Source organism: Suillus subaureus (assembly GCF_016647635.1).
Source record: "Suillus subaureus strain MN1 chromosome Unknown BJ212scaffold_26, whole genome shotgun sequence".
Lineage (NCBI taxonomy): Eukaryota > Fungi > Basidiomycota > Agaricomycetes > Boletales > Suillaceae > Suillus > Suillus subaureus.
In genome coordinates this window covers 579,050-599,039 of record NW_024538582.1, presented here as the reverse complement: position 1 = coordinate 599,039, position 19,990 = coordinate 579,050, and the positions used below count along the sequence as shown (strand labels likewise).

Below are 19,990 nucleotides of genomic sequence, written 5' to 3'. Positions count from 1 at the left end.
ATCCGGCAAATAAACTGTGCCGGTCAGCTGCTGTGACAGCATCGACTCCGGACGTTAGCTAAGTCGTGCTCTACTAGTTTTGATAACTCTCCGCGCAACTAAGAGTAACGCATCGTGCAGCGTCCAGTGACCTATTTCCGCGTGCCAATTCAGTCCTCTCCGTTATCAATAATCAGATAGCTCATCAACGATATCTACTACTACGCCCCGGATCATTGTGCAATTTGGCGCTCGCGCACATCATCAGAACATTCAACACACACTCATCGTGGCATGCAACCATAACAGTGTTTTACTTTCGTGAGCCTTCTTCTCTCCTATCGTTTTCTGCAGATTCTGAGGATTCCGATTATTCGCCAGCTACTAGCTGTCGCAAACCATCCCGTCACGAATTGACACCATCCATGGCTTCGATCCGCTGGAAGCCACAAATCACGTATCGCTCCCCCACCACAGGGACAACTGCTCTCCATCTAGAGGTGCCACCAGTTGGCTCTCATGCATCTTCGTCAAGCCATTCTCCCTCCCCTCAATCGCTTCAGCATTGGACAATCCACCAGTTCAGTCATTCTAAGAGACATAAGAGATGGATGATAGGCCCTTCACTACCACTTTATCATCCTCTTGGTCGTCTTGCCCTATCTCTCCCCGATTTGGATCCAACTGCGTTCGGGCTCCCCGCGCCGGCAGTAATAATGGATGATCCCACGCGTCGATCTTCAAATCGCGCGCGTCGGCCCGCACCCAAAGTACGCGACGCAAATGAGCCAGCTCCCTCCCCTGTCCCCTTCATCGATGTCACCCCTGCTCCCGAGCCAGAACTCAAGGAAAAACCTAGTTCCCGCAGGAGGCGCCCTGCTGGAAGCGGAAACAAAAGAAAGCGCAGAGAAGTTGATGACGGTGATGCGACATATCCTGCCAAGCGCTCCCGCAACCCAAGGAACTCCGCTGCCAATGCTACGGCACGCACTCCTACCACCGGAGAACCTTCTCCTCCCTACTCTGTTGATAATTCTGCTCTTTCCCCTGCACCTGATGACCCTCCGGAAGAGAAACGGCCCGAACGCCGGTCCACCAAGTCACGTGGTATCCCTCCTCGTAGGGATTCTTCGGGAAGCGAGGCAACTGTCACTTCAGTGTCAGCCTCAATTATCGCGGGCAGCGCTGCACTTCTCAAAGATAACAGTGAAGATGCTCTGGATATCGACTACTTCGCCATCCAGCGGGCCTAAGGACACTGAGCGTACCACCCGCAGCGGAGACCTCAGCAGCAAAGATGCCAGTTCAGATGGAGGTGGTAAAACCGCCAATAACGTTCCAGGGTAGCGCGGCATTTCCTTCGTGGCTCTTGTATATATGTAAGAGACATTTTGGTTTATTAAACGATATGCATTCCTTGTCTATTGCTATTTGTTCCTGACCATCTTTTTACTCGTTTTCTCTCATCGTTAATATTTACCAGTTCGCCTCTTAGTATTCATGTGCTTACTCCCTCGTATTCTCTCGTTGATTTATGATTGGCTTACAAACAGGTGAAAGTTTTATGAATATCTATACTGTTTCAACAAGACTGATCTGGAATGGCAAATTGACGGATGGCAATCATGATGAATAATTAATATTCGAGTAATAATGGTGGGGAACTGGTCTTCGTGCAATGAAAACAATCATTATAACTGTTCCTTCTGAATCATGTAAGTAGGACGGGAACGGATAGCAGCTTCTGGTGAGTCCGTGGCGCCGCTCGAGAATGGCATCGGGTTCTTAGATTCGGTTCTGAGAACCAATCATACAACAATTGAACAAACGTAGATGCGGTAACTGCCGCCTTCTCTCTCAGTAGAACAACGATCATCATCATTTTGTCAGATTGCGATGAAGAGCAGCGATAGCACTTGAAGCGCCGGTGCTTGCCCACCGGGAGTCACTGCGGGTAGTGCCAGCCCGTTCGAGTCGATTGATCAATGCAATGCAGTGATAGGCCTATTCAAGGTAGAATCACTTATCATATAGATTAGTCTGGCTCACCATTTTGAAGTCCCAGCACCGCTTTGTTGTCAGCGCTAGCGCTTCGTCCCGGCATGCAGCACTCGTCTTATCTAGATTCTATATAATGAATTGCCTCCATAATCCGCCTGCAATGTGTCGCTAAATATACTCCCTATAGCCAGTACTGTGCCACCGATCGTATCCTGGAGTAGCGTAACAGTCGATTCAATCATCCAATACTGCTGCAGGAGTGCCGCAAGGTCCAGTGATGTATACGCAGGATGGTTGTTACGCCACACAGTGTCGCATGGAACACGTTGCATCCATGCGTTGTGGGGATTTTCATATCTAGCGCTTGAACCGTATCGACATCTGTTCTAACGAACTGGGGATATTACTGGTGCATGAAAAACGCCGAACACGCAAGTCAAGATCCCTCCTCCCACTGAATATTGTCCGCAGTCGAGTCATCTTTGAAATGTCGTCGTTTTGTGGTGGAAGACTACCTGCTGTGAGTCGCGTTTTGCCCTTCCTCAGCATAAAGTTAACCCGAAGTTAGCTATACACCCAAAGTCAGAGCGCAGCTTCGCACCACACAGAAAGATGCAATGTTGTCATTTTCGGAGAAACGGGTGCTGGTAAAAGCTCCTTGATCAATTTGGTCGCTGGGACGCAAGCGGCACTGACATCCTGCGACTCTATGGGATGTACAACTGGAACCAATGTGTATGACGTTTCAATTCAGAACGAGACCTTGAAGGTAAAGCTTTTCGATACCAGTCGGTTAGTGCAGTTAGCCGCTCTTTGGTGTGTGTTACTGAACTGGATTACAGGTCTTGGTGAGGGTCCTGAAGGAAAAGTCCCCGATAAGGACGCTCGAAGAATTTTGAAGAAGCTCCTTCGAGATCTCATGAAGCAAACTGATATTCATCTCCTCATGTACTGCGTGCGGGGTGTGAGAGCGACGAAGGCGCTCTGCCTGCAACTACGATCTAGTCCGCTCCGAAGTAAGGGAGAAAGCTCCAATCGTTCTTGTCGCCACAAGTTTAGAAGACAAAGGACCAGAAATGGAAGAATGGTGGAGGGACAATGAGCGAACCATCTCAGACTTCGGGATGACCTTTGCTGGTCACGCATGTGTCACTACGGCGACTATCGACAAGTATGCAGAGGATAAGCTCAAGCGGCGCCACAAACAGTCGTACCATGCCGTCTGTCAACTTATCGAGCAGTATCGCTCGTCAGAAAGGGTTCAAACTCCACAGTTAAATGTCGGTCGATGGCTACACGGTACTATCCAGCAGATATCAACGATGACCACAAGGTACGTAGTTTTGGGATACTCGTGCACATATTTTGCCAACATCGATGAGCAGGAAAAAGCATAAAGATATCGTACTCGCTTGGGAGACGGCGGCAAGCGCTGGTTCACTCGTTAATCACGTGGTGGTAGGGGAGGTGGCACCCACAGCTCCTGACTTGCGACTCTGTACACTGCAGTATATAGAGACTGTCGACATGGATGACGAGATTTCAAAGGCATTCGAAACCATTCGACTCGAGGACCCGCATCTGGAAATAAAAGAGCACTCGATCCCTCCCGAAATGGGTGCAAGGTGCGTGTTCGTCAGATGCTCCTCGTGCTGTATTTTGTCAACATTGATAAGTAGAGACGAGGATCAAAGTATCATACTCGCTGGGGAGACGGCCGCAAGCGTTGATTTACACGTCAACCTCATGGCGGGAGACGAGGCAGCGTCCACAGCTCCCAACATGCAACGCTGCATGTTGCAATGTTCAGAGACTGTCGACTCCGATGACGAGACATTCGAGGCGATCGATACCATTCGACTCGAGGACCCGCATATTGGAATCAAAGAGTACCCTATCACTCCCGACATCGATGATGGGTGCGTAGTCTTCAGAGGTTCCTTGTGCCATGCTTTGCTAACAATGATGAGTAGGAACAATGATATCGTACTCGTGGGGGAGACAGTGGCAAGCGATGGTTCACGCGGCAACCTAGTAGTCGGAGGCGGGGTAGCTGACATAGGACGCTGTATGCTGCAATGTTCAGAGATTGACAACTCAGATGACGAGACTTCCTCGGCGTTCGAAACTATTCCACTCGAGGACCCACACCTGGGAATCAGAGAACCGACATTAATGAGTCGGAACAATGATATCATACTCGCTGGGAAGACAGTGGCAAGCAATGGTTCTCTTGTCAACCTCATGGAGGGAGATGTGGTAGCACGCACAGCTCCTGACGTGCGACGCCATGTGCTACAAAGGTCGGAGACCGTCCACTTGGATGACAAAACTTCCAAGGCGTTCTTACGCCTTGTGGACCCGTGTTTGAGAATTAGAGGATACACTATTATCCCTCCCCAAATAGGTACAAGGTGCATAGTCTTCAGATTCTTTTGGTACCATGTTCGTCTAATTTGATTGGTAGGAACAAGATTTCAAGTAATGTGTTATTTCGTCGACTCGAGGACCTGCATATGGGAATCACAACGTTTCTTGTCCCTCCCAACATGTATGCAAGGTGTGTAGTCTTCAGGCGCCCCCTGTACCACAGTTTGATTTTGTTAGTGGGAACAAGCATACAACTATGATGCTCTCTTGGCGAACTGGAGTGAGCGAAAGTTTACTCGTCAACATCTTAGCGAGAGAGAAGGTAGTGCACACAGCTCCTGACATGCGATATCGTCTGCTGCAGTGTACAGAGACCATCGACTTAGACGACGAGACTTCCGCCGAAAGCATTCGACTTGAGGACTTACATCTGGGCATGATAGAGTGCCTTATCCCTCCTAGAATGGGTGCAAGGTGCGTAATCTTCAAATGCTCTTCGTACCATACTCTGTCTAACTTGAACAGTAGGAACAGACGTGAACTTACCGTGCTCTTTTGGCAGACAGGAGCAGGCAGAAGGTCACTCATCAACCTCATGACGGGAGAGGGGGTAGCATTCACACCTAATATGCAACGCCATATTCAATATTCAGAAACTGTCGACTTGGATGACAAGAATTCTAAGGTGTTCCCACGTCTTGAAGATCCGTACCTGAGCATCAGAGGATACCATGTCCCTCCAAACATTGGTGCAAGGTACGTGGTCTTCAGATGCTCTCCGCATTGTAGTTGTCTAATTTGACCAGGAAGGAGCACAAAATTATTGCGTTCTTGTGGCAGACGGGAACAGGCAAAAGGTCACTCGTCAACCTGATGACTGAGAAAGGAGGTAGTCCTACAGGTCCTGACATACGACACCGTATGCTGCAATGTTCAGACACTGCCAGCTTGGACGGCGAGATTTCCAAGGCGTTCTTACGCCCTGAGGACCCGCATCTGAGAATCAGAGGATATCCTATCCCTCCCAAAATGGCTGCAAGGTGCGTACTCTTCGCATGCTCTTCGTATCATAGTTGTCTAATTTGACTAGTATGATCAAGCATATAAATATCGTATTGTTGCAGCAATCGGGAGCAGGCAAAAGCTCACTTGTCAACCTCATGTCGGGAGAGGAGGTAGCTTCCACAGCATCTGGCATGCGACGTCGTATGCTGCAATGTTCAGAAACCGTCAACTTGGATGACAAGACTTCCGAGACATTCTTACGCCCTGAGGACTCGCGTCTGAGAATTAGGGAATGCCCTATCCCTCCTAAAATGGGTGCAAGGTGCAGTCTTCAGATGCCCTTCGTTCCATAGTTGTCTAATTTTATTAGAAGGTCCAAGCATCAAAATATCGTGCTTTTTGGGGATACTGGAGCAGGAAAAAGTTCGCTCATCAACCTCATAGCGGGAAAGAAAGTGGCGCGTACATCTCCTGACATGCAACGCTGTACGATGCACTGGAAGGAGTATAACATCGACTTCGGCGATACATCTTACAAAGTCTTTGATACCGTTGGACTCGAGGCACCGCAACTGGGAATCAAAGAGTACCTCGAGTTTATCGAGAACGCCTATCGGCTCATTAAACAATTGGATAAACAAGGCGGCATTGATCTACTTTTATTCTGCGTTCGCGCCGGCAGAGTTACTGCTACGCTGCAGAGAAATTACAGGCTCTTTCACGAATTCCTCTGCGATAAGAAGATTCCCATTGTCCTTGCGATCACGAACCTTGAAAGAGAGAAGAGGATGGAGGATTGGTGGGAGAGAAACAAAGGCACCTTCGACAACTATCAGATAAAGGTTGCTGGTCATGCGTGCATCACCGCCGCCAATAGATTGGACGGCAGACACAAAGACCTTTATGAAGAATCGCGCGTCACGATCCGCAACCTTGTTGAGAAATTTACTGCAAACGAGCAGAAGCAAGCTTGGTCAGGAGGGGATAATCTGTTCGTGTCGTGGACACGTCGGCTGAAGGAATTCCTTCAGGGGAATTCGCGTGTGAGAAGGAAGGATCTTGTCACTCATCTCACTAAGCGTTGCGGTATTTCTCGAGAAGTCGCAAAACGGTTGGCTGATATGATCAAGCATGACGTAGAAGCTACTTGACCTTACCCTTTCGACAGCTTTATGCTCACTCGATTATGAAAATTTATTTTGCCCTTGTCGTTAATGTATCAACAAATGGATTGATGCCATGTACGTATTCCAACGCTCTCCATATGTGAATACGGTAGATGATTGGTACCCGGTCCAGCTCCCAGCGAGGAACAGGCCTCAAGATGAAATAGGTTCAATGAACTCCGAGAACCAATACAGAGAACGTAAATGCAGTGGTGATTGAGATGCACGTTCTCCGGCAAAGTAAAACAACGAATTGTAGATGGCAGCGATAGTGAAATAAGTATAGCTCGGCACTCGGATACGAACTTTGTACTTGTGGTATAGGAAGTTCGAAGGATCGCAATGACGCTCACGTTGCACTTGATGCGGCCTGTGCTTCTTATAGGTCAGATCTAGAAACCGCTGGGTCGACCACTCATGTCCTAAGATAATAATAGCTGGATGTCGATAGACATATGGCACGTTCATTTGGTTCGATATGTAGATTGGGAGCTGCGGCTGGGCGTGTTTTTCCAGGTTTTTCCATCATGAATAAGCAAATTGAACATTCGATGATGAATAAATCTTCGTAAAGATGTTTGTTGGATCGGCAGCTATAATCCGTGAACATCGCGCTGAATAATTACCCAAGAACCCCACCGCCGCAACAAGTTGGAGATACAATCATAACTGAACGTAACTGGCAAATGCTGACGATGTCCGTTCCTTGTTTCAGATATGACCGTGACAATAAGGAGGCTTACCATAGTCCTGCGGCATAGCGTAGATAACAGCAAAAATTGGGCAGGCTCGGCAACAGAGGCAGGACCGTGCATGTGCGAACTCCCACTGAGGGTACCAGAAGCTGAGGGATCCAAAGATGCGGACTCATCGATGGACATTTTGTACACCTCATCGATGTGTCATATGAATATGACCAGTCTGCAACCGTCTTGTTCTATAATATAAGTTAGTTATTGAATTAGAGGTGCAGTTAACACAGCGAGAAGTGAAAAGTGATCACGAGCTCGTCAACGATTCACTAGATCATTTGCAAAATGACAATTAACCTCCTTCCGGCTTCATAGTGTGTACAGGTGTCTCGGTCGCTGTACAATTGGAAATTCGTCAGGTTCCTGCCCCACAAAGACTCGGACTACAAATTGGAAAATGCGGATTATCTGATATGTAGAGGTCGGCCGTTTAAATTCAAGGAGCACGTAATTTAATCGTGTGCAATGATAGACGAGCAAAGTACGTGATTGGACTGTTTTCGTATTGCATTAGTGATGAATGATGTCCATGATGAGCAGCCTGTGAGGGGTATGGCAATTCAATTGAATTCGGTATGTACGTGATTAGGACGTTACCGTGTGACTCTTAGCCGCCTAGCGCCGGGAAGGTCATGCCTCCGACACCGATGAGTCGGAGGCGACCATTGAACCTACTAGAGTGGGGATGCGTTGATCGCACCCATGTGCCAATACCCAACCAATATCGTTACGAAATGTCATTTGACCATTGGATGGCAGCTTCAAGCCTCGGAGTCCCTGGTACAACCTCAGAAAGCTGAAAGCGACTAGAATGACCTGACTCAGGCTGCAGTTCGGTACACACGGTAGTGCGTATATCCATATCACTATTGACCTCATTCGCCAACATTAAAGTTACAATTGTGCCCAGATTGAACCTCATTGGGCACCCGTGTCATTTATTCTGCCGTTCGCAATCCACGATAAGGTTCAACGTTCAACGTTACTAGCTCGATCGGAAGCACCGTTGTTTCCTACGGCTCTTGAGTCGGTCATCCCGTTGAGCATGGGCCAACTTGAAGCGTTTGGGCTGGAATCTACGAGGAAATTTGTTGTCCTTAGATTGTGAGTGAGCGCAACAGCAGCCAGCCCGTCCTGACTGTTCATGCTGAGCTTCAGACTTGGCTGCTAATTCAAAACAGGTTAGTCGTTCATCAACGTGACAGCATTTAATAAAATTTGATGTAGTCCGGAAAAGCATAGCCAATCAAATCCTTTCCCTCCGTCGCGTGTCAATGATGCACGTATAGTCTTTGTTTGGCATTGGATCAACTCAGTCGCGGAGTGACCCTGTTAAAACACCTTCGTGTCAACGGCTCATTGTCGTGATTTAAAGGGTGGCCAGTCTTGGACAAATGCCCTGCAAAGTTTCATTCTAGATCTGTAACGCTCTTTTTCTCGAAAGTCCTGTCGTCGGCTGCGTTCTCAAGTGGCCAGTCTGGGGTTCCCAACATTCCCGCGTGTCCAATTTCGCGTCTTTTAGCTCATCATTGTCTTCAAGTGACCCATTCTTTTACCTTCGACCCTGCGACATTCCCTCAACAGATGGAGGAGTTACCCTCAACGGGGAGAAGGATATACCGAGAAAAATTCAACAGCAGCACCCACACTCTTGGTGGTCAGTCAACCTTGTCATTGAGAGGTAATGTAGCTCTCGTCGGTCTACAACTTAGTTGGACATAACTCTACGTCACAGGTCATGCTGCCCCAATTGCAGGAACTGGCTCTGCCGGTGTTCAGCTAGAGTCAGACCCGTTCGCTGATCCCTTCGCCAGGACTACTCCGGCTGGAAATGCTCCTGTACATCAAACCGAGGCTGCTGTTCCTCAACCAGAGGGTCAACCAGCAGATACACATGCAGCGACAGTGCCTGTAGCTGCCCCTAGACTTCCTCTATATAAACGAAGATGGTTTATAATCATTTCAATCGTTGGTGCTTGTTTGGGAATCGCGCTGCTTTTCATCATTCTGTTCCCTGTACTCCGTGCAATTGTTCAGCATGTAATCAACCAAGCCACGTTGAATATCCAACAGGCGGCAATATTATCCCCTTCAAATACATCGTAAGTGTGCACTGCGATGCACAGTAAACGTGTTCACTTATTTATCATGCAGCTTCACTCTGGTAATGCTAGGCGTCGTAGGTATTCATGCTGCATTGTGATCGCATTTGTTGACCATCGGTTTCAGGTATCTCATACTGGTATTTTCTCCGCCACAGTGGCCTTCTCGCAGCCAGTAAACGTGAGCTGGATGAATGGTAGTGTTGAGGTACCTCTCGGCTATATGTCGCTTTCGACCCTGTATGCTTCCAATAAACGGGCAACAATCAATGATACCACGACCTTCTACATCACAGATCAAAACGCCTTCGGTCGCTTCACGAGTTCAATGATTACTTCACAAAACTTTACCTGGAAATTACAGAGTTCCAATCTGAATGTCCAGGCGATGAAGTTCCCCACCGCGCATGGTATTTCATTCAATAAGCTGGTGACTATCAATGGTGTAGTATTCTTATATTCACGTAGATTTTGGTGCAACTGACAAGGAATCTCGCTAAGGCATAAATAATTTTGCCGGCAATGTCATTCTCGAGGACATGCAATTACCCAGCGACAATCCTGGGGGAGGTATTGATTTTGTGGCGGTCACGCAGTTGAACAATACAAGGTATTCTTCAACCTAGAGCCTTCATTACATTCTGACATGATCATTTGGTATAGCCCTTTCGCATTGGGACTGGGAACAGTAGTTTTTGACCTTGTGTACCAAAATGTCTATCTTGGTACTGGAACGGGGTTCAATACCAATATTGTAGGTCCTACGTTCTAAATTCTCAATTCTGATCTATCAACTTGCTTCAGGTCCCTGGTCCTAATAACATCACGTTGAACGGTACTTTGGTACCCCAGACGACGCCTGCCAACCTTGCGACGGTCTCGCAGCTTTTCACCAATTACATCAATTTCGAAAGTTCGCCTGTCATTGCAATGGGCAAGTCAACACTGCAGCCTGATGGTTCACAGATATCTTGGCTTAGTCAGGGTTTGGAAAGCCTTCAGCTAGTAGTGCCCTTCAAGTCAACCACCCCGATCAACCCAATTCGGTCTATCCAGATAGGGAGCATGGCGCTTGCATTCACTCCAGAGACGGCATGGACCCCGCGAACGGATAGTAACTCAGTTCACGCGACGATGCGTGAGTGATTTGTGTGAAAGCGGTGTTGTCATCATGTTTGACTTGAGCGCAACAGAATTGCCTTTTGGGTTTGGCTTGTCTATCGACCAGATCCAGAATGAGTTTACAATTGTCAAAAACGGTTCAAATGTAGCGGGTTTGAATACGGTATGATCGTCCATTACATCTGCAATTTGCCAGTAACCGTCTTTCTATGCAGCCCCTGGGTGCATCTACGTCTTCAATCACTGTGCTGAGCCCGACAGACACCGAGGGCACCATTAACATCACCATTTTAAACAGTGTTTTGAATGCCACAGATCCCGAGCATGATAGTTTCGCCACATTCAGTAAGTGTGTTGTTTTCGAATGGTGCAATCGGTAATCGTATATTTTGTAGACATGGAGCTTACGGATTCTACCACAACTGACTTCCTGCTGGTCGGTAATTCTCGCGCGGTCGCGAACACGAGTATCGGTCAAATTACTCTGGACCCTATCAAGGTCAACGTGTCGACCAGTCTCAATGGCCTGCAAGGTCTGAAGGGGTGTACTACTATTGGGGCTGTCGACGTTATGGGTGGGACTCAGCAAGCCCTTAATCTTAGCATCGATGGCAAGAAGGCTTCTTGGCTGTTGTCAAATTGTGGCTGATTTCGTCCCAGTATCCATCTATAATCCTTCCAATCTTGATCTCGCTACTGGCGATCTACGTTAGTGGTGGCAGTCGATTGAAGTATAAGAATCTGAAATTGATATACTCCTTGTCACAGAACTCCAGCTGCAACGCGGTGGTGCAATCCTCGGAACGGCACTGATGCCCAATTTGACAATGAGCATGGGGAATAACTCGGTTCACTCGACATCTGCTTTCGATGTACGGCTGTCTATCGCCTCTGCCCACCACTTCTCAGTTAACCACGTTTACAGCCTAATAACTCACCCGAAGGATTGCAAACACTCAGCCAGTTTGTTGGCGGTCAAGGTATGTCTTGAATCTTTGTCTTCAAGAGAGGGAATAATTAGGTTGCCAGATGTGGAGCTTAACATCGTGGGCTACAGTGGGAGTACACAGGTCGCTTCTCTCCTGGAGGCCTTTGAAAGTATGAACATCACCGTCACGCTCCCTGGCCTCAACTCCAGTCTTTTGTCGACGGGTTCTTTGGAGAGTGAGTTGGACTGCTTGTTTTCGGACCAACTGTTAAACGATTGAATAGTCCTTCCTACCACTTTTGTTACAAACAACATCAGTCAAGTCACCGTAGCGCTCGTCAATCCTTTCACTGCAGGCTTCGACATCACCAGTATCTCATCTAACGTCACCTCGCATGGCCTGTACCTTGGTTCCATCAATACTGCCACGAATTTCAACTCTGCAGGGAAATCGACCACGAAGTCTCCCGTTCTCAACATGACCATGAACTATGATCCGCCAACGCTCTTCACACTGACTCGCGTACTTGCCATGCAGGCAGGTTTGGATCCCACGCAACTGGATGGCATTGTAGCTCTTGGGGATTATCAGTATGTAACTGCCACGACGGCGGACTCCGAGCCAGTTCCTCAGCAACAACGGCGAGCTAACATATACACGTAAATTCTACAATTTTCTTTCCGCTTCTGATACTAAATCAACTGTTCAGGGAATTTAATCTGCCGAATTTTGTTGACCAAGCGTTCAAGCAGTTGAGGAGTGACATACAGCTATCTTCACAGCTTACGATTGGTTCGAATTTTGCCGTAAATTTGCTTTCGATTATTCATAGCAGTACTGTTGCAGGGAACTACGCGACGACACTCAGTTATACTCAGACTGATGTCCCCATTTCCACGGACAGCAGCCTCAACTTAATCCTGCCCATCTTGGCGAAACCTATCGTCCAGAAGGTTGTCGGTGGCAGCGTCTTGGGGTAATTGACATTGATTTCTTTGTAGCCAACTTTTGCTGAAATTGTGTTGCAGTGTCGAATCTGTTCTCATCACTAACCCCCAGGAGACGATGTTTGGTACGTGTCTGAGAGTGATGTCTTGCATGTCTTACCAGGAGTTTTATAGGAACACAATTGAATGGAAGCATTACGAACGCCGGGCCTTGTTTGTCCTTCTATTCCACTTACTGCATGCTTGTTTAACCTCATTTTGATAGTTGACGCGACAATCACGTTCAACAACGGGCTCACTGTTTCGTGGGGTGGTCAGCCTATCGGTGTGATGAAGATGGACCCCGTTAATGTCGTCGGTGATGTCGGAGCTACTCTCAACGTGCAAACTACGTTTGAAGTCGCAAACGCAGATTATTTGGCCAACTTTACCAAGGTGAGAGAAACATCATCCAGTACATTGTATTTTTTTCTCAATGTCTCTAGGTTATGCTGAATAACGAGTCGTTTGAATGGGATATTTCTGGCGATAACCTGACTGGTACGTTCATGCTGGGTACAACTACGTTGTCACTTACGAGTATTTTCGGGGTAAATAGTCAGTGCTCTTGGTGAGTTGGTTTCGCGGGAGCTTGGTACTATATTATTAACAGACTCTAAGGTATCGAAGTATCCGGAATCTCTCTTCCTTCCAAAGCGGTCACCTTGAAGGGATTCAATGGTCTTAAGAATGGTGTGGTCATCAATTCCTTCGATCTCCCATTCAACGACCCTGCTGGCGGAATCCATCTGACGATTAATTCAGAGGTTATCAATGTATGTTTTCGTCGCTCAATCTTGATGTCCCATTCAAGTCTCTTCCGTTGTAGCCTTCTCAAGTTGGCATTGAACTCAGCTCCCTTGCGTTCAATACCTACGCCAACGGCATTGAGATAGCTCCGGTCTCTTCGACTTCGACTGTCACGCTAGCGCCAAATTCTACCTCGTCACTCGAGCTAGTTGGTCGGCTCATTCCGCAGAACTCTTTAGAAGGGCTCGTAACTGTTTCTGATATTTTCAATAATTACATTCATGGCATGGACAGTCAGGTTACCGTTTATGGTGCTGGCGCTGGCCCGAGTGATGTGAGATACCTGTCGTCATCAGAATGGTGCCTACTGATCACACCTACAGGTCACTTGGCTGAATGAAGGTATACAAACCCTTCAGGTGGTGACATCGCTGCCGAACAAAGGAAAGCTTAACGTTATTCAGTCGATCGATCTCGAACAGTTGTCTCTCATGTTCACCGAGGCCACGGCATACGATCCAATGTCAGGCAGTAATTTGACCACTGCTGCGTTCACTCTGCCTTTCGCTTTCCCAGTCGATATCACGGCGCTTGCGCAGAATATTACTGCTGGATATAATGGTCAATCTTTTGCTGAACTAGTGATCCCACGGGGCCCCAGCTCGACCGACGTTCAGAATCGTATTATTTACTTGACGTTTAGCGATGTTCCGTTTGCTGTGTATTCTGACCAGCATGAGACTTTCCAGGATTTCATAGCTGCTACGACGCTTGGATCTTCGCAAACGTTGGCGTTGTCGGGCGCTGCGAACGCCGATGCGTCTACGGCTGTTGGTGTGTTGTCCCTAGTGGACATCGAGTTCTCTGTGCAATCTACGATCGCGGGATTGCAAGGGCTTAAAGCGAAACCCGCCTCTGTTGCCAATCTGGACGTCAATCACGGATATTCGGATTACCTGTTGATTACAGTGGACACTTCACTTTTCAACCCAAGGTACGTGAAATCTGTTATGAAGACAAGTCCAATATAAATGTGTCTTTACTCGCTCGTAGCAACTTGACAATTGGTGAGTGGCAGCGTACCTTTGATTGATGCTATTGACATTCGCTCTCAGGCACTGGCGATGTCTCGTTCGCGTTACAGTTTGAGTGAGCATCTTCTCAAATTTCTATGAAATACATACTGACAGGTGTCAATAGAAACCAAGTCATCGGTTCTGCCGATCTGGTGGGTATTCATGACTTCACGGATCCTCCGTTTCGACGTTTACCTTCCCATCTGCAGAGTAACATGATCATCCAGCCTGGGAACGTGTCCTATCCTACTGGTATTTGCATTCATTCTGAGTGTAGACATTTGCTCATAGTACCCGTTAGACGTCCATTACTCCCCTCAAGGAGCTGCGCAAACAGCGGCAGGACAAGCGATGCTCGAAAACTACCTTCAGGGCGTCGATTCGCAAACAACCATTATGGGGACCTCTAGTTCCACTTCGATTGGCTCTTTGGAACCGGCTCTTGCGCAGATCAATTTGTCGCCAGTGACTATCCCGGCTTTGCACCAGAACCTTATTGGTAGCGCTTCCCTTGAATTTCCAACTGATATCATTCAAACTGGTGTGGCGTGGACGACTTTCACTTTGGCAAATCCGTTCACGGCCAGCATCAATCTGCTTGAAGTCACTGCAATCGCGACCTACCACAACCTGACCCTTGGCGCTATCAATCACGTCGACATGTCTTCAAACCCAATCCATGCTGATGGACATTCTAATATTACGTCGCCTGTGCTTCCGTTCAACTTTAACCTCGACCCATTGACTATCATTGGGTTGATTACCACTTCCGCTCAAGAGCACAATGTCGACCTTGGTCCTCTGACGAGTTTATTCCAGCTGGTTATTGATAACCCGAGCTTCCACCCACCTGTACGCTGAATTCTTTCTCTATCAGCACCTAAATAACCTCTTCAAGGTCAATACATTGGTGGATATAAGTAACCCAACTTGCGTCAGGTATGACCAAGGCATCTCTCTAGCTTTACAGTTCTCTGATATAAAAACACTAGCGGCAACCAGTTCGACATCAACGATGCCATTTTGAACGCGTTGAAAGGTTTACAAGTCACACTTGCCGTGGATTCTTCTGTCAAACTTGATGATTGTAAGAACCTTGCCTGCGTGTTGTTCAATAAATTCAGTGATTCACTAGACCCAACAAATCTTGCCTTCAATCAATATGGGGTTTCGGCTATTGTGAGTCTGGAAATTCTACTGGCTTCGACACTCATCACTCGATTTATTACAGACGGACAAGACGTCATTGTATCTGATTGGTGCCGTAGGTGGTCCTATTACCCAAGACCTCGTCAACGGTGCCACGCTGGCTTTCAACCAAGCAAACATCACGTACGCTTCAACCACTTACTTAACATCTACTTTGGTTGTTGATGGTTGGGATAGGGACATCACAAACGAAGGCTTCCAGCTCTCCTTGCAAGGATCCTTGACCAATGTTGGCCCTCTAGACGCTTTGATCGAGTTTGTTGAACCAGTGACGTATGTCTTTGCACAGTTTGTATCTGCAGGTGCTCATGTCGGACAGGGTGACCTGGCAAGGCCATAATATTGCGACCATTGCACTGCCTCCAGGTTAGCTGGTTAAAACAGACCACATACGGAATACTCATTGTAACCTACAGTATGTTCTGCCGCGAATACCGGGGTTCCGAACTATAACACGCAAGGACAGCTAGTAATCACCGATCAAGTCCAGTGAGCAGAATTGCATTCGTGGCATCTTTTGCAGATGCTGACAACAGTACCAGGTTCACATCATTTGCGACATATTTGCTACACAATCCAAGTTTTGACTGGACGATTTCTACTTCCTCCCTCAAGCTAACCGCTCTGGGAACAATCTTCAATGGAGTCTCAATGTCGAAGACGGTCACCTTGAAAGCATTTAATGGTCTCCCAGGTGTCACGATCAGTAACTTCCAACTCCCCTCCGATGATCCGGCTGGAGGGATTACGATATCGACAGACTCAATCATTCCTTCCCCTGCGCGTTTGTACAGTTTCTTCCGCTACCCCTTTTCTTTCTAATTTCTTCTAGAACTTGGCATCGACCTTGGAAATGTTGGATTCCAAGCCTACTTCGAGAATACTCGGATCGGACGTGAGAGAAATTTTGACATAGCCAACACCGTTGCCTAATGCCTTTGATAGCACTCACCGCTAGTGACCTCGTCCTCCTACCTGAATCCTCAGTGACATCCCACCTCAGCGGACAAATGATACCTCAAAGTGGCTCTGGTCTGAGCACCATCGGCAAATTATTCTCAGAATACCTGGCTGCGGATAATATTACACTGAATGTCCAAGGCGACACTGTTCAGCCTTCAGGTGCAAACGGACCAGTAACATGGCTCAGTACTGCCTTTAAGACTCTCACACTCGATGTTATTTTGCCCGGAAAGAAGTTCGACGTAGGTTCATTGACAATTGCGCAGGATAAACTTGTGCTAATGACAAACAGATTATCCAATCCATCACACTCTCAGATTTGAGCTTGACAATGCAAAGCCAGGACCAGGCATTTTCTCCATTATCAGGTTCCAATAACACTGTGGCGCAATACAAGAACCCCTTCGGTTTCTCATTACAGGTGATTCAGTCTACTGTCAACATGGATCTCAGCTATGGAGGTACAGCTGCCGCTCAGGTAACGTTGGTTATCGGTCCATGTTAGATGACACTGACCCTTTTGTAGTTGAACCTTCCTCAATCTAACAACATTGGAGGGGTATCAACTGGGAATCTTGCTACCTTGCCGATCAGTTTCCATAATGTCCCATTGACTTCAGTCAACAACGGTGCCTTTGAAGCTATGTTTGCTCAAGTGACGGACAAGAATTCAGCAGACCTTGGATTGAGCGGAACAGTTGATGTGACCGCCAAGACCACCATTGGCGATGTTCCTATCTCAGGAATTGCTTTCGATGTAACTTCAAGCCTAGCTGGTGAGTTTCAATACGAACCAGCTTCAATTCGTGCTTAAAACTGTGTCATAGGCATGAACTCTTTTGATGGCAAGGCAACGATAACTAACATCTCGATATCTGGCAGTGGTGGGAATGGTGGGAATCAATATATCATCTCGCCCCTCACGTCTTCGATGAACAACCCGTCCAACGTCTCACTTGACACGGTTGACATTGCCCTGCCAGTGTACTACCAAGATGTTATGATTGGTCGAGCAGCATTCAATGTACGTGAATGTTGGTATGGATATAGCCCTAGCTGAACTTCTCGTTTAGCCCTTCAACCTGGTTCCAGGAGAAGACACGATTCCAGGAGAGTTTCATTACGAGCCTGCAAACCCTAATGATACCGTAGCTGAGGTTGGTGTCGTGGACTGTATTCTAACCTGGTTATTTATTTCTGTGACGTAGGCCTTCCTCACCAGCTTCCTGCAAACTGGCAATAGCCTTCCGATTACTATTCAAGGAGATTCTGCGAGTACACCATTTGCATCACTCCAGTCGGCACTCGAAGGCGTGACTTTGACGAGCAGTGTCACGGGTAAGCAGAATCGCGCCTGCTCACCCCTTGTCGCTCATGGAAGTCGCAGGCTTGAACGTCGCCCCGATTATCTCCCACTTATACCCTGAAATCACCTTAGCTACACTCGTGACCAACGAAATCAATCTCAGCTTCGACGTACGTCCCATTTCACGCATGCTCTAGATATAAAACTCATACCGCGCAAGGTTACAAATCCTCTCGATGCTGAACTCGAGATCTCATTTGTGCAGGCTGATGGCTTGATTAACGGAGAAATTTATGCGCATTTAGACCAGGCATTCAGCTCGTTTGTAATCCCTCCAAAGCAGACTGTCAACAGTGGAAAGTTTGGAAATGTTAAGCTAGTCAAGGGTGCCCTTGCGTCCCTACCCATCATTCCGTTAGGCTATTTGGACATCCAAAGTGTAGTAACAACGAGGTCAGTGTCGGCACATAATAAGGACGCATGGAGTCGCACTGACCGACAGCGTATAGGGCGGGCAGTGGCGGATACCAAATTCCATGGCTTCATATCAATCAAAACCATGTCACTGCTTCGTATGATCTCGGCGTCAGTCTCGCGGACCTTTCCTCAGCAGGCCAGTCAATGACGGCGACAACGTCGCTTGCTGGTCCGACCGTAATGGTTCCCCCGCTGTCAGCCGTGACCGCGGGACTTGGATCCTCCACACCAAGCTCTGGAGCCCCCGCATCTGCGGCACCTGGGCCCTCCGGATCCAACCCAGTAAGCATGTGTTCTAACCGTCCTGAGTTTTGAAATTGAAATCTTGCTGCAATTCCAGTCTACTCCCCCTCTACCTACCTCCCCGGGAAATACCACGATCGGACCGCTGTGATTTATATTGTATTTAATTTTGCAATTTGGGACCTCGAATACGTTATATTTTGTTTACTTCCACTGATGCTGGATTGCGATCTTTTACACGTGTATCGTCAATATTGCTGCAATCTTTATACCGCGTTGATACTCTGGTGAGCTCTTAGGAGGCTGCTCATTTTCATGCGGTCGATCGGTTGATAGTCTAAGACCTGTGTCCAGTGACTAGTGAACTGGTCGTATATGCATCGTATCGACAAGGACAAAAGGGACTGAAGTCAAGATATATCTCGCTTGATAATATTGGCAAACTGTTTCACGACTTCCCGAAACATCCCCAAACGAAGTTCGTGAGCTGAAGGACAAGATCTTTCCTTCTCACATGCGAACTCTTCGATGTACAGCAACTTCTTCAACTTACGCATAAACGACACGAACATATTGTCCCATACTTGCTTCTACCCGTCGGCAGCAAATGCCTCGACAAGGTTGCAGGTCATGATTTCTCTACTCTCTGAGGTTCGTGATTGCAAGAATAATTGTAACCTTCTTGTCACCGAGGAATTTGTGAGAGAGTCGGTAAATGCTCTGAAGCGTAGCAGAGACTCTGCTGGTGCGAATGTTGGACAAGGGCAGATCAATGCTTCGCTGTGTATCCAAGCTCTCGACGAGCCTGTACATGGTTTCGACAGACTCGAGGCACCTAGTTAGAACGTAGTTCACATTTGAAAATGATCTGGGAAACGAACATTCTCATCCGAAGTTCTGCGTAGAGTGAAGAAAGGACTCAATTCGTCCATCCTGCCAGTAGTGACTGCTGGGATGTGAATACAATATATCGAAAATTCCAGAGTCCTTCGGTCGCACTCGAGAGTACACGATCAGATGACACCTCGCGAGAGGTGTTTACATTGTGAGGCACGTCCATATCCGAGTCATATGGTAAAGAAGCCAAGATCGACAGAGAACGAGAGGTTCGTGGTTAGCTCGCTTGTCATCGGAAAATTTAATCGAGAGGATGTGGTAGACTCACGCTATCGCGGAGAAACAGCACGCCTGAATACTTCTAAGTTATGGGTCATTGGTCCCCCCTCAAATCAGATGGTGACAGCACCTTGGGTAGCTCGTAGAGGTAGGATACAAACTAAGGCGTTGTTAGTTCAATATTGAATTTTCGCCAAGTCCAATATCGCTGTGTGTAGGACCGGACGCAGGTATAATACGATAGATTTGAGAGATAGTGAGCGGTAGTGAGGCAATGGGCGGTGGTGATCTCAAGCTCTGGTACTGCAGGCTAGGGTTTGAGATGCTGGCAGTGACAGCAATTGGCAAGACGACATTCGATGGGAGCACCCGGGCCAGCTGGGAGCCTGAAGAAGATCATTACCTTGCGGAGCAAGGTCTATGAATGCGGCGTGACCT

The 19,990-nt window shown here is 47.6% G+C and overlaps 5 protein-coding genes across 5 annotated transcripts; all 5 read left to right on the top strand.

Annotated features, from left to right (window-relative positions):
- Nucleotides 1–404: 404 nt before the first annotated feature.
- BJ212DRAFT_1301575 (uncharacterized protein) lies at nt 405–1,232 on the top strand (the record flags this gene model as incomplete). Its single annotated transcript, XM_041333146.1, has 1 exon — nt 405–1,232. One exon carries the CDS (start codon nt 405–407, stop codon nt 1,230–1,232), a length of 828 nt encoding a protein of 275 aa, XP_041190761.1.
- Nucleotides 1,233–3,242: 2,010 nt separating this feature from the next.
- On the top strand, nt 3,243–4,775 carry BJ212DRAFT_460427 (uncharacterized protein). Its single transcript, XM_041343268.1, has 4 exons — nt 3,243–3,605; nt 3,660–3,899; nt 3,954–4,540; nt 4,588–4,775. Exons 1-3 carry the CDS (start codon nt 3,358–3,360, stop codon nt 4,438–4,440), a joined length of 975 nt encoding a protein of 324 aa, XP_041190760.1. The 5' UTR covers nt 3,243–3,357; the 3' UTR covers nt 4,441–4,540; nt 4,588–4,775.
- On the top strand, nt 4,332–6,561 carry BJ212DRAFT_460389 (uncharacterized protein). Its single transcript, XM_041343267.1, has 7 exons — nt 4,332–4,394; nt 4,455–4,540; nt 4,588–4,824; nt 4,879–5,106; nt 5,157–5,390; nt 5,441–5,677; nt 5,726–6,561. Exons 2-7 carry the CDS (start codon nt 4,497–4,499, stop codon nt 6,504–6,506), a joined length of 1,761 nt encoding a protein of 586 aa, XP_041190759.1. The 5' UTR covers nt 4,332–4,394; nt 4,455–4,496; the 3' UTR covers nt 6,507–6,561.
- Nucleotides 6,562–7,197: 636 nt separating this feature from the next.
- Nucleotides 7,198–7,603, top strand: BJ212DRAFT_460073 (uncharacterized protein). Its single transcript, XM_041343265.1, has one exon. It carries the CDS (start codon nt 7,239–7,241, stop codon nt 7,467–7,469), a length of 231 nt encoding a protein of 76 aa, XP_041190758.1. The 5' UTR covers nt 7,198–7,238; the 3' UTR covers nt 7,470–7,603.
- A 986-nt stretch (nt 7,604–8,589) lies between these two features.
- BJ212DRAFT_460083 (uncharacterized protein) lies at nt 8,590–18,809 on the top strand. Its single transcript, XM_041343266.1, has 50 exons — nt 8,590–8,954; nt 9,009–9,375; nt 9,428–9,452; nt 9,503–9,818; nt 9,877–9,985; nt 10,039–10,129; nt 10,180–10,513; nt 10,569–10,660; nt 10,713–10,842; nt 10,893–11,108; nt 11,158–11,205; nt 11,266–11,369; nt 11,423–11,477; nt 11,527–11,661; nt 11,710–12,085; nt 12,136–12,218; nt 12,273–12,402; nt 12,455–12,498; nt 12,548–12,586; nt 12,639–12,808; nt 12,859–12,913; nt 12,972–12,983; nt 13,034–13,188; nt 13,242–13,496; nt 13,546–14,156; nt 14,216–14,229; nt 14,278–14,311; nt 14,363–14,390; nt 14,448–14,490; nt 14,540–15,090; nt 15,137–15,177; nt 15,231–15,325; nt 15,374–15,417; nt 15,470–15,570; nt 15,625–15,720; nt 15,767–15,813; nt 15,864–15,936; nt 15,990–16,231; nt 16,280–16,342; nt 16,393–16,652; nt 16,703–16,888; nt 16,937–17,186; nt 17,238–17,434; nt 17,484–17,567; nt 17,619–17,748; nt 17,798–17,886; nt 17,937–18,169; nt 18,226–18,475; nt 18,534–18,723; nt 18,791–18,809. Exons 1-49 carry the CDS (start codon nt 8,858–8,860, stop codon nt 18,585–18,587), a joined length of 7,254 nt encoding a protein of 2,417 aa, XP_041190757.1. The 5' UTR covers nt 8,590–8,857; the 3' UTR covers nt 18,588–18,723; nt 18,791–18,809.
- The last annotated feature ends 1,181 nt before the right edge of the window (nt 18,810–19,990 follow it).